This window comes from Indicator indicator, chromosome 7 (genome assembly GCF_027791375.1).
Source record: "Indicator indicator isolate 239-I01 chromosome 7, UM_Iind_1.1, whole genome shotgun sequence".
In the NCBI taxonomy this organism is placed as follows: domain Eukaryota; kingdom Metazoa; phylum Chordata; class Aves; order Piciformes; family Indicatoridae; genus Indicator; species Indicator indicator.
Window position 1 is genome coordinate 7,763,334 of NC_072016.1, and position 13,843 is coordinate 7,777,176.

A 13,843-nucleotide genomic window follows, 5' to 3' on the forward strand; every position below is an offset into this window, starting at 1 on the left:
GGGGAAAAGTGCATTTAGTTCAGCAGCAAAACAGCACAGTGTGAAGATATTGTGCTTGGACACAGAAGTTCCGTAATGGAAGGAGGTACAAGGCAAGTCAAGATATAAAACCATAGTACATTGTTAACCAACCTTAAAACTTACATATATTGCAGTGTTTAAAAGTAAGACACATTCATTTATTGTACAAGGACTATAAGCAATCCTTAAAATTGCCTGTTGTAGTTTATGACTCAAGATTGTAATAAAAATGTACATATATATTATTTCCTTGCCACTTAACTGTACTGTTAGACCTCACAGGCTTGTCACTTCACGAAATGAAAACCGCTCTTCACTGAGTATTCTCAATGGTTTTACCAATTGGAAAAGGTTTACTTGTGCTAGAAAAGACCAACCTCAAAAGGCTCAGTTCAGATATGTTATGCCTGCAACCGATAACTCAGGGAAGCAAGACTTAAAGGAATTCAAGCTTTTTTTGTTTGTTTGTTTGTTTTTCTTTCATTTTCTTTTGACTGCATCCTTTTCACCTGCCTGTTGTTCTGATGAGTAGATGTTTTTAGTATACAAACCGGTTGATAAAAAGTCATCAGCAGAGGCATATAAATTCTAGATATGATTGATTAAAACAGAGCAAATCAGAATAAAACAAAATCCAGTGATTTACTCTGACTGTAAACAATATAAAAACACCATTTGTTTCAAATCTCAAAATAAGTTAAAAGAAAATCCCAACCTCAGGACACAGGACCCCTTCAGGTTTTGACCAAAAAAAAAAAAAAAGAGGGAGGAAAACAGAAAAGTTCATTATATAAAGGTTATACGTTTCTCTTAACTGAAAGTAAATCTAAACAGAACTATTTTTGTCCCTTAAATTTAAACTTTGAGTTCATTGGCAATTGCTTTAAATGAACTGGCATCTCCAGATTATTCAGACAACTTCCATCAAATTCAGCAAAGAAAACTTAAACAAGCATTTTTACAGAATAAAAACAAAACCAAAAAAAATCTAAATGGCTATGATTCCTCTATTAGCAGAAACACATAATGCAGTCTTAAATTTGCCTTTTTATATTATTTATATATTTTTTTTTATATATATATATATAATATAATATAAACCACATATATTATATTATATATACATATACAGACAATTACAACATTAATGCAGTTTGTGTTTTGTACAGTGTATTGGACAATCCGATTAGCATCAGACCATGGCACGATATGGTCCCTGCATTTTTAGGAACTGGATGATGAAGGAGGGTCCTCCTGCAACAATCTGAGGTGGAAGGTGGCTGAGTGGGCAGTTCTCAATACTCATTATTGACAGTTTGCTGCAAAGAGCCAGCTCAAAGGGAAGGCTGTGCAGATTGGGGTTGTCATTCAAATACAGTTCTTCCAGATTCTCCAGTGTACCTGGTAAAAAGAAAATAATAGAGTAGTGTTTTTTGATTCATGCAGTTCATAAACTCAAAGTCCACTTGAAGTTTCTTTACTATATAGAACCTTGAGCCAGTGACTCATCTAAATTCCTATTTTCAGGCACAACAAGTTTTCTGTTCACTGGTGCCTAAAGCAAAACCTGACTTGCTTTAGCTTCCCTGTAAAAATATCCGTTACTATAAATCCTTTAAATAACAACTGAACTGCAAATACACAGACCAAGAGAACTGAGAGAGACTTCACTAACTGTTCTGCCAAGTGCTTTACAATTTTGCAAGCAACTGAACACTTAACTAATGAGAGTGGTCTAGAAAATATTTGTGCCATACAGCATCTACTATCTCTTTAAAAATATCTATGCCATACCTTTTATGTAGTTAGAACTCATACATTAAAGACCTGAAGCTTTAACTGTAATGTGCCACAGGAAGAAAGAAGAAGGCATCTCTGCACAGCAGCAAATTTATTAAATGGAACAAACCTTTGTCAAAATTTTTTCCAGAATTCACATTTTACAACTTGCCTCTACTAAAGCTGCAGCAATACAGATTAATCAGAAGCTGGCTAACAGAGTAATTTCTTCTTTTTTAAGACTTCCATTCTTCTGCAGCAGTCAAAATTATAACATCTCTTTGTATAACAGTCCAAACTTACAAGTCCTCCTCAAAATATCCCCTATTTTCCAATCTCATATCCCATAAACATTTCCTATAATCTAAAAGACTATTTAATCTTTCACAAGAGAATGCAGTAGCCAGGGCTCAGGGCACAGAAGACCAACAAAAAGAAAAGTCTGTACAAGAAATAATGAGAAATAGCTGACAGCATGATAGATCAATCAGTCACATGTGAAAATAGTTAGCTATTCTCTAATCTGTTAAGACAACCAGCTTTAATAATCAAATTGTACTCCCACAACAGTGTTTTAAGTATCCTTACTGATTTTAATTACACAGCTCATTTCCACAGCAGCCAAACGCTCTCCACTAACCTATAAAACTAAATTACAAAGCTCCAGATTTAGGCAGTTTTAGGCTGTCCTCACATGGAGGCACACAGTAGATGAGCAAAAGCTGTAATGTCTCTTCACTAAAGATGCTAGGAGAGGCAGACCATGTCTTCTCCATCTGTACGTCACTGTTTCTGACCAAAATTTCTTTTGTGTAGCTTGTCACAATTTCTTTATCTCCTTAATAAGCTCCAACTTTTAAAATTTTAACTTCAGAGCTCAAAATCATGCTTTAGATCTATATGCTTGTGACCAACTATGAAAGAAATGTAGGCTCTCAGTTCCAGATGCTCTGAATCTCACTTACTCTGGATGTCTCCAGTAGACAAAAGAATCCTACTCCTCCCTTTCTTTCTGTAGATTTCCTCCTCTCCAGTACCTTTTCTTAGCTCATCAAAGCGAAAACAATGTGATGGTCTACAAACAGAAGTGAACGTTGAGGACTATTGGGAGAAACTTTTGCTTCAGCTGTCTACCCCTTATGCAAGGTTTGCCTCTGCACCATGGATTTAGAGTAGTAGCAGTGTGTTTCCTTTCCCCTTCCAAAAAGAGGTTTATTGATACTACGCAAAGTGTGAGATCATTTGGAAAGAAAAGGAATCTCACCATTCCAAGTTAATGTGTGTTCAGTACCTTTCTGCAGAATCATAGAATCAACCAGGTTGGAAGAGACCTCCAAGATCATCCAGTCCAACCTAACACCCAGCCCTAACCAATCAACTAGACCATGGCACTAAGTGTCTCATCCAGGCTTCTCTTGAACGTCTCCAGTGATGGTGACTCCACCACCTCCCTGAGCAGCCCACTCCAATGGCAAATCACTCTCTCTGTGAAGAACTTCCTCCTAATAGCTAACCTATACCTTCCCTAGCACAACCTCAGACTGTGTCCCCTCGTTCTGCTGCTGGTTGCCTGGGAAAAGGGGACAATCCCCACCTGGCTACAACCTCCCCTCAGGTAGTTGTAGACAGCAATGAGGTCTCCCCTGAGCCTCCTCTTCTCCAGGCTAAACACCCCCAGCTCCCTCAGCCTCTCCTCAGAGGGCTTGTGTTCCAGGCCCCTCACCAGCTTCATTGCCCTTTTCTGCCCTTTCAGAAGAACTGAAAATAGCTAGGCCATTTGTTTCACTACAGCTCAGCAAGATAAGGATCATATACTACAGCGCTGTTCCTGTGCCGCATATTCACATCAGGCCATGTACATCTAGAAGTTTCAAATGAATTTTGCAGCCTCAGCTTATGAGCAGGGTAGATACCTATCTTATGTGTCAGTAACTGCTTTGGCTCAGGCACATGGCATAAAACCAGAAAAAATGATCTTACCAATTTCCTCAGGGAGGTGTGTAAGAAGATTCTCTCCAAGCCCAAGGTGCGTCAGATTGGTAAGGTGACCAATACCTCTGGGAAGTGTGGTCAACTGATTATTAGTGAGAACCAATTTCTAAGGGAAAACATATTAAAAAAAACCTTAATGACCTCTGCTTTAAATGACAACAAACAACAAGATATATAACTGATAAATCGATGGGTTCTACTCTCCAACATTTGAACAAAAAATTCTCTATCCTGCAACAACATTTCAGGCATCTCTTAAACATCACTAAATATAAGAATAAAATCGTGCATAGAAAAACACATACCTAAAAATGAAAGATATCATGAACATGACTGAAATCAGAAGCTATTTCTGTACTGAATAGTATAACAGCTAAGCTCTCCAAAATTTGTTTGTTCAATATTAACTGATAAATCAGGGCAAGAATTAGTAGGGACAGATTACAGATGAAATTATACAAAATTATTAACTTTTGGTTTTATGTCCCGTCCCAAATAGTTTTCTTCCAACAAACCAGCTGTAATTAAATAAATATGGTGTAAATAAAGGAGATCAGATCTTTATCTTGGCCAGTTATTGTTTCACCTGCAGATCCTTGAGGTAAGCTATTTCATTTGGCAAGGATTCCAGTTTGTTTTCCTCTAGATCTAACTCTCGGAGTTTCCGTAGATTTCCAATTCCATGCGGAAGTTTCTTTAGTAGATTGTTTGACAAGATAAGAACCTTTAAAAAAAAAATCCCAAGACAACAGAACACACAGAATTTCAGCAACACAATAGGTAAAGAACAAATTAAGACAGGATCTTTTTATATTTTCAAGTAATGAAACCCAAGAGTAGCCTACACTTTAAATGAGGGAAGCAAAATGGAAAGAAATTTTTAAAGATTTTTTTACGGTTTAACAATATTTTAAAATTAAAAAAAAATCCCTTATTAACTTAAGAAAAAGTCTTTAATGATACACATACATAGATGTGCAATAGAATTCCTTTTAATATTTTATATCATAATAAATGCAGAACAAAACCAAAGAACACCTTATTTCTTAAAGTGAACAAAAAAAAGCAATCCCATCCTGGACTTCCCTATCATTTTATTATGCTTCCTTATAGCTCCTTCATAATCAAGTTTTATATTATTTGCTGTGCTTGCCAAGTCCTTCTTAAAAACTTTAGTACTTCCTCTTCTCCCTATGTCCCTTTGCTTAGGAAGACATCAAGTAAACACACGGATTAGTGCACCCAAGCAGAACACTGCTTAGGCATCCACTGGCTTTCCAAAATGGTCTCCTATCACACACCTCCCTCTACCACAGCATTATCCATTTGTTTTTCTTCTCCTTTCTCAGTTGAATTATAAATACTAGGTTCAAAAAAATGTATCCTTATTTGCAATGTCAATTAACAGAGTTATTCATTATACCACAAGCAACTTAACAGGGGGTTACACTATTATACCACTTTTCCTCCAGAGAATTCTTGCAGTCCTAAGTAACCCAGCCTGGTAACAGCACAGCAAGTCATAATGTAATTAATTACTGATCAAATAATGCTATTATCTAGGATTGTAGCATGTACTATCTAACATCAGTATATACAAGAGCACCCAGTGTGGACCCTCACCCTAGCCAGACAACTCCCAGCTGAGCCAGCCAACTTCTACCAATCCCAACTCCTGCTAGCTTCACATAGCATGGAAACACCAAAGGCAGGAACAGAATAGAAAACAAGGCTAAAATCAAAGTGGAAAGCAAAATGAGTAAAAGCCAAAGTTTAAGCATTAGCACAAGCAGTATTTTGGTGGCCTTCCTTTATACACGACAATATACACAGAATAAGAATAGTAATGTTTTAATCACATATCAAGAAACAAAGGCAGGAACAGAAAATATTACCTATATGCAACACACTTGAGTTAGTGCTGCTGTGGGAAACTTCACTTTTGTGTAAACACTGCCCAAACAGTTCTCTGTATTTGATTTTTTAATTACAGAGAAAAATAATGCTCAGGAGTCCACCGACCATGCAGCTCTCAGCCAGCAGACCACCAGCAAATCCAGTTACGAGTTAGTAACTTCCCAATCCCATCAATCACAGCCTTACACTTAAAGGGAACTGGGGCACTAAACAACTCTTATTCTGCCATATCACCTTTACCCTAAACCACAGGAATCACTAATTATTCAGAGCAGCAGTCACACTGAAAAATCTGCAGTTTGCCACTTGCCATTGTACTTCAGGTTTTTCTCACCAACTCACAGGGGTTATGAAGTCCCCTCAACTGCCTGAACAAGAACATCTACCTTTATGTTCCTTCAACATGATTAAGTCTGTCTCTGCTAATTGTACCTCTGGAAACAGGCCTAGGGGACACAACAGATTTAGTTCCTTGCTTCAACTTATGAATCCTAGGCCCTCAAAGAATTCCCATCCGGCTGCCTAAAAGGTTCACAGTACTCTGACTTCAAGTCAGCTCTGGCTGTAATTCACAGAATCACAGAATGGTCTGGGTTGTAAGGGACCTCCTAAGATCATCTAGTCCAACCCCCTCTGCAGTAAGCAGGGGCATCCTCAACTAGATCAAGCTTCCCAGAAAAATTACATTTTTCTGATGCCTGCTGTTTCCATGCTGGTCTCTCCATGAATCGAACTGAGTCACACCACTAACTTTCTGTTGAGAAAAACATTTGCTAAATATTTACAAATACATGTGTACTTAGCCCTTTGTGAGCAGCCACTCAGCTAGAGCCTCAAGAAGAACAACATTCAAAAAGCTGCTGACAACAACCATCTGATTAAAAAGCATATGTGCATATATTTATGTGGCTTTATTTGACCCCAAAGTAATGTGAGTTAGAAGTGAAGCAGAGAGCACCTAATTTGTAGAGATTCACTTGGCTGTTTGCTTATACCCTTCTCACCTCAAGAGAAACAAGGCCAGATACATCCTCTGGGATTTTCGTGAGCTGATTAGTCGCTAAGTTCAGTTCTACCATACTAGTCCAAGTCCCGAAGTCCAAGGGGAGAGAGGTCAGCTGATTGTCCTGTGATTTAACATATCAAACATTTAGGGTCTGTGCTTGCAAGAAGCTGGCATGGCATCTGAGAGATTAGGCAAAGTGCTTACAAAATACTCTGTAACAAAATAGCCTATAATTACATCAGAATAAAACTTTGATAATTAGCCAAATGTTTTTTTAATTCCTCCAAATAAAGAATCCTAACCCAGAGTTGCAGAACTGATTTTGCATTACTCATATGAACTGAAGTGGAAAAATTAAAAGCACGTAATTCTCAAGATTTTACACGTCCTGGTATCTTTGTGTGTGTGTGTGTTTGTGTGTTCTTTCTTGGCTGAATACAGTAGAGGGTAGGAGGGGAAAAAAGAGAACACAAAACTCATGATAACTTACAAAAGGTGGTACCAGCAATGATGGAATCCTAAAAATATATGGTTTGTTTAAAAACAAAAATAACAATAAAACCAACAAAAACAAAGCAAAACAAAAAACCCACAAAAAAAAAACAAACAAAAACAAACCTCTCCCCCTACATAAAAAGAACAAGCTAAAAAAAAAAAACAAAAAACCCCACCAAAAAAAAACCACAAAAAACCAAATACGCAAGGAAAGTAAATGTATCTTAATAAATATATCTTAATATATTATATATATAATATAATCTGAAATTAATCTGAAAATCTTAACTGCTGAAAATGTTGATACAAAATTTGATCTAGACCAGACACCATTAAATCTAAAAAAACCACCAAACCAAACCAAAAAAAAAAAAAAAAAACCCAAAAAAAAACCACCAAACAAAAAAACCCACGTCATAGAAAGTCCTGGCAAACAATCAAAGCTACAAATGTGATAAAAACAGCCTCAACACAAATTGAAAATCTATTGGTGCTAAAAGACATTCTAAGATATTCCAGAACTTAGCTACTGCTCAAACATTTTCTTTTTTAAATAGTTTAGGAACCTAAAACAAATACACTGATAAGAACAACATCAGCTCTTTTCCCTAGTTCTCTTTATACAGTGGAAGTAGCACACATGTCAAGGTTCTTTTTCTGTGCTCTACAACTACTGAAGAAAGTCTCAAAACTTAGGTGTTGAAAGAGTATATTAAAATATATCCATATCTATCTATATAGACATATATATGTATCTATATAGTTTTGTTTATAATCTAAACTGTAACAGTACAAGGGAGGGGGAAAGATAAGCAACTGTACCTGTTCCTATCTTGTGTGTATATTCAAGAGCTCTGTAACCAACTTCTTATTTTCAGTGTTCAAACTCAAGGACATGTGACAAAAGCTTAACTAACAAAAATGAAAACAAATCAATAGCATCTTGAGAGTACATTTTTAAAGCAATACAGAAGCGTTTCTGTATGTGACAGCAGGAGGGTCCACTTCAGCATGATAAATTCATTCCTAGTATCATTAAATTTGCCAGAATTCGTGGAGCAGCCAACAGTGCTCCTCATTGATTTTACACACACTAGCATGTTTCTGTGCCTCACCTTCATGTTCAGCTTGCTTAATACTTTAGCTCTAGAGAAAATTCCGAAGGGGATTTTATTGATGCGGTTGTGCTCCATATTGAGAGAGTAGATTGTGGAGAACTGGGACGGGCCACCCACAGGATAGGACTGGAAGCAGTTCCTGGCCAGTGTTAAACTAGTCAGTTTGACAAGGCTGGATAAAAGACCCTGTAGAGAGAAGAAAACCACCCAGGAACTTAGGACAGATTTATGAATACATGTCTTTTCCCTCATGGGTGTAATTGAAACCGTTTTCCTCCCTCAAGTCCATCCTCTGAGTTAGAGTTGCAACACACAAAGCAGTGTTAAATTTGATAAAACTTCCCTCAGCAACAATCTCTCTTCACAGTCATCAGCCTTTACCTTATTTTTCCCCCTTCCTCCTTCCATACAAAAAGAAAAATCCAAGGGAAGCATTTGGAGATTCCAAATTTCAAAAATATTCCTAAACAGTTATTACTCCATCATTTTTTCCCCTTCTCCCCCTAAGAAATGAAAAGCAAGAAGCCTGGAGTTAAACTGGATCATGATGTCTTCCCCTTGAATCCAGTCTTGTTTCACTTCACTATCTAATTAGATTCTAAAACTTTCAGCAGTATGGATCTCAGAGTTTATCTGTTAATTGTTGTGCCAAGCACATTGCTGGAACTGTGGGGATGAATAATGAGATCTAAATAACTGCTGAAGTATCACCTTTGCTTATTATTATGCCAACTTGCACTCAGCCCTATTTTCTTAAGTATTACAGAAATTGGAGATTTATGCATGGCATTACACGCTATAAATAATGCAACATCTGTAATCAGGAACAAGCACTAACAAGATAATGATGCCAACCATATTCTTCACGTCAGTATTTCTGCATTGCAATTTCAGTGCTATATTCACTGTAAAAGTTTTAAAGACGTGGCTTTGCTGTTTCTCTGCTGGTGTTTCCTTTGGCTACTTTTCTACGCAGTTTATTAACATCATTGTAAATAAACTGGGATTAAGTAGAGACTTGTCTACGAGTCACAGCTAAAACTTTAAGCACTGAAATACAGTTCTGGGGGCATCTTGTCAGATATCAGTGAAGCAATATTTCCCCTGAAGATAAAGTAATGCATCTCCAAATCAGTATTCATCTAACCTAATCATTAACTAGTATAATCTTCGATTAGGAAATACTGCTTCTAGCTATACATTAATTAACAGATATTCTTTGTCCTAGGGTTAGGCAGTCCCTGAGGTCTGTTACAAACATACTTTATTGCTTCAAATGGGTCTTGGCATTCCAAAATGCCATTTTTGTAGTCTGCTTTCTTATTTAAAAAAAAAAAAAAGTTAGCTAATACACTCTAATAGCCTAAAGTAATTAAACTCATTTGAAGGGAAGCAAAATAGCTTTGGCATTAAAAGAAAACAATTCTCTTCTATCTGTGAGAGTTGTGGCAGTGCTGTCTTCTCCCAGCCCATCCTTTTAAGATAAAATATTTATCAGGCACTGAGTCAGCAGCTTCAGCTATGTTTTGAAATTCAGAAGTTTCTTCAACAAATACAGCTCTTTGTACTGTAGCACAGAATCACTTTACTTTGAGCAGACTACAGTATAAACTATGTACTTCTGCAAGGCAGTGGCTTAAGTGTTAACATATTGTTGCCAAATATACATCAAGAAATCAGCACAGTCACAAAGAGTTCTGTATAATGACTGAATATCTTTTAAAGCAAGCAATCACCCCTCACATAAGCTTTTTGCTATTAAAATATATCTGGGTGGGGTTGGTTGTCTTAGCTCTCATCTTAAAATCAGACCAGTACCTTTCAGTCAACAGCATTTTCACTGTTTTCAGTCTATCATTGCTGAGTTCAGAAATTCATTTGAAGGGAAATAGTTACTTCCTGCACTCTGTTCCTATGAGTACTTTACCTAAGTAGAATCACAGAATTATTTCTAAGATTGAGTTCAATCATCAAACTAACACTGCCATGGCCATCACCAAATTCTTGCTGTTGTTGTTGTTGTGGTTTTGGGTTGTTTTTTTTTCTTTCTTTCTTATATGTATCGTTTCCTATGTAATTATTTAGATAACATTTTAACACATTTTATAATATAATTAGGGGTGGGGGGGTGTTGGTAGCTGGAAATCACAGCTTAGAAAAGCAGTTTGAACCACCACTAAACCAGAATATAACAATACCAATAATATCAGTACAATAATATCAATAGACAGAATATTGGGTCCTGAAGCCTTCATCTCAGAAGGCTCTAAAGCAATGGAAGAAATATCCAAAATAACAATCAATCACATCAGATTTTTCTCTGTCACCAGAGCAATTCTTCCTGTGCACTAATGCTTCAAATCAAGTACTTTTCTCTAAATGTTTACTAGCATCAAAAGTATACAGCATGCAGCTCAGCCTCTTACACTATGCTGCCCTAAGAGTCTCAAGAAATTAAGAAAACTGAAAGTATAACCCAGCAGTTTAAACAGCTGTATTTAAAAACTGGTCTGCAACCAGATCCAGCTGTCAGGACTGTAAAACTGGAATCTACAGGGGTATGTTTCAGACAACTCTAAAGAAGGAGTACAGAAAAATATACAGATGTACTGGGCACTAGGACCTTCTGCCTCTTCACCCCAGACTAGCAAAACACACCGTTCAGGGAATGTGCTACTTGAAGAGACTGACAAGGTGGCTCCAGAACTTCTAACTACGGACATTTTCCTTGGGCCCACACAAAGCTTGGAACAAGAGTGACCAAGATGAGAATCAAGTGCAGCAGCTATGAAAGGCAAGAAAACAGATTCCTCTTCCCCTTTTTCTCCATGATCCTCACAGAGTCACCAGAAACTGGAAAATTATGAAAATTATTATTTTACATAACTGATGGAAAGTGTGTCAATGAACTGCCACATTATATCACATTGGTACCAACAGCAGAGTTTTTCACATTACAATGTAGTTGTGACAAGGTTTATGAGGTTCACCAACTCTCTTGAGAGTCATTCTTGCCTCAATTAGATGGGGAAAGATATCCCATTTTTTGGTTTTCTACATCTGCCTCACTTCCATGAAACTGAAACACTTAGAAACACTTTTCTAGCTTGAATGGTGGGAACCTGAGGTCCTTATTTAATGTTTTCTAAAGAGTCAGGAGAGCAAACAGTTAGATGTATTGCTCCCACTTTTGACTGAAGTTGTATGACGTTAATTCCTCTATACCAGTTAGATACACCCAGTATGTACAAAATTACAGTATTTCACATTACACACATGCAGATTAAAACAAAGGGTATTCCCCAGAGTTATGCAAGACAAAATAATTTTACATGGTCCAATCCCTCTACAAAACACCAAAGTCACAGAATCACAGAATGTTAGAGGTTGGAAGGGGCCTCCAGAGATCATCAGGTCCAACGCCCCTGCCACAGCAGGATCACCCAGGGCACTCTGCACAGGAATGCATCCAGGCAGGTTTTTAAAAGTCTCCAGAGGAGGAGACTCCACAACGTCTCTGGGCAGCCTGTTCCAGCGCTCTATCACCCTCACTGTAAAGAAGTTTCTCCCCATGTTGAGGTGAAACCTTCTATGTTCATGTTTGTATCCATTGTTCCTTGTCTTATTACTGCACACCACCAAAAAGAGCCTGGCCCCCTCCACTTGACACCCACCCCTCAGGTATTTATACATATGAATGAGATCCCCTCTCACTCTTCTCGAGACTAAACAGTCTCAGTCTTACAACAACATTCCCATCCCAGTCCACTCCCTCTTATTCTCACCTCTGGTAAAGTAGAAATGTTGTTGTTCTCCAGGTTCAGTTCATCAAGTTCACTGCATTTTGCTAAAGACTTCGGAATTGCTGATAACCTGTTGTACCTCAGGCCAAGACGACTTAGACTGGACAGATTTCCTACAGGTTGGAAACAAGTATTAATATATCACTAGATTAACATAAAGGCACAAGAACAAGGTCTGACTACTGTTTTTTGTTGTCTTACTTCCAGTTTTTCATATGGTGAAACGGATCTATCATCCCAAAACAGGAGAGGCACAAATTGCAGTGTTTTCCAACACTTAAGTTAACCATACAGAAGTAGATTGTGCCTACTAAGTATTCTTTTTAAATTCTCCATGACACAGTAAGCAAGCAGGCTTGTGTTCTATTATAGAAGTCTTTCTATCCTCATCTTTCTACCAACGTAAAACCTCAACAATTTTTCATGAAGATGCAGCCAAAATGACTTTTAAAAAAAGTACAGATAGCATCCTTCGATGCAATGACTCGTATTCCCAGAACTGGGGTGTACACCACACAGCTCTCAGGTCCCAGCAGAAGTTTACCTTTACCATACTCCAAAAGCAACAAAGTCTTTAAAAAGTGATAGGGAAAAACAATCAAACAAAAACTTTCAAGATTTCTGAATGATACTGAAGGAAAAGGTTGGAGAAAGTCCAGAAAAATCTGGATAATAGTACATGTAAAAGTATTTCTGACTACTACCAGGCCATCAGGCCCAGTTGGTAAATTGCAATGTGAAAATTTTCCATCTGAAGCTCCCTTTAGCTCCGACCTTTACCATCTAACAAGCACTCAAGACCAAAATCAACTGCTGAATGATGTCTTCAATCTACAGGGTGCTGGGGCAAGTATAGCAAGACCCTGAGCATCACTGAAAGTGAAGTATGATGAACACTGCTTAGTCTTCTGGCTCATCCCTACAATCAGAACATGTCTGTGCACACGTGTACATCGCACCAGCAGAGCTTGTGAACAGATTCACACAATCTAATCAGTTCCTTGTCAAACATTTGCTGTTTTACATGCATCTTCAGAATCACTCATGGCACAACACATTTGTTCTGCAAACTGAAGTACCACAAAGATGCATTAGAAAAGAAACATAAGATTTAACAAATGGTAGCAGGAACAACCAGAAAGCATTTAAAAATATGAAGGGAGCTTAATATGTACAGTCTAACTACTCATTAAATGAAGGCTGTATTAAGGTCTGTGCATACATCCTTTACATCCTTATGCAAAGGTTATTGAAACACAGTGAAGGAAAAAGCAAAGCAAAGGTAGTGTATAAAATACAGTTGGAAGCAAAGGATGAAACAAAAAGAAACGGAGAATGAAAATTAATACAAACACTAACAGGGTCTCAACAAAGGAAGTGGCAAAATACCTTTTTCCTGAACTTGGTCAAAATACACTGTAAGAGTGACCCTGCATCATTGAATAGCTGGGAACAGAGCTAATGAAAACTGGCAATTGTGAATGCTGTATGATGTGCTGTGGCTACTAAAATGGAGATTTACAAAGAAGTGGAAGTTAAACACACATTCCCCCCACCCTACAAAAACCCCAAAGGGAAAAAAAAACCCAACCCAGAAAACAAACAGGAGGAAAAAAAAAACCACACACAACAAAACCAAAACACCCAAACCTCACACCATAAAGTAACACCACAAAAAAAACCCACCAAAAGTGATATGAGAACAAAAATTA

At 37.5% G+C, this 13,843-nt stretch overlaps 1 protein-coding gene across 2 annotated transcripts in view; it reads right to left on the reverse strand.

The window, feature by feature from the left end:
* Positions 1-1,213: 1,213 nt before the first annotated feature.
* SHOC2 (SHOC2 leucine rich repeat scaffold protein) overlaps positions 1,214-13,843 on the reverse strand; it is a 36,205-nt gene continuing 23,575 nt past the window's right edge. For both annotated transcript variants that reach the window (XM_054382400.1, XM_054382399.1), the window contains 6 exons: positions 12,114-12,244; positions 8,326-8,514; positions 6,714-6,836; positions 4,379-4,516; positions 3,781-3,898; positions 1,214-1,422 (listed from right to left, as the gene is read on the reverse strand). In XM_054382400.1, coding sequence (XP_054238375.1) covers positions 1,214-1,422; positions 3,781-3,898; positions 4,379-4,516; positions 6,714-6,836; positions 8,326-8,514; positions 12,114-12,244 — 908 coding nt within the window. The remainder of the gene's footprint in view (positions 1,423-3,780; positions 3,899-4,378; positions 4,517-6,713; positions 6,837-8,325; positions 8,515-12,113; positions 12,245-13,843) is intronic.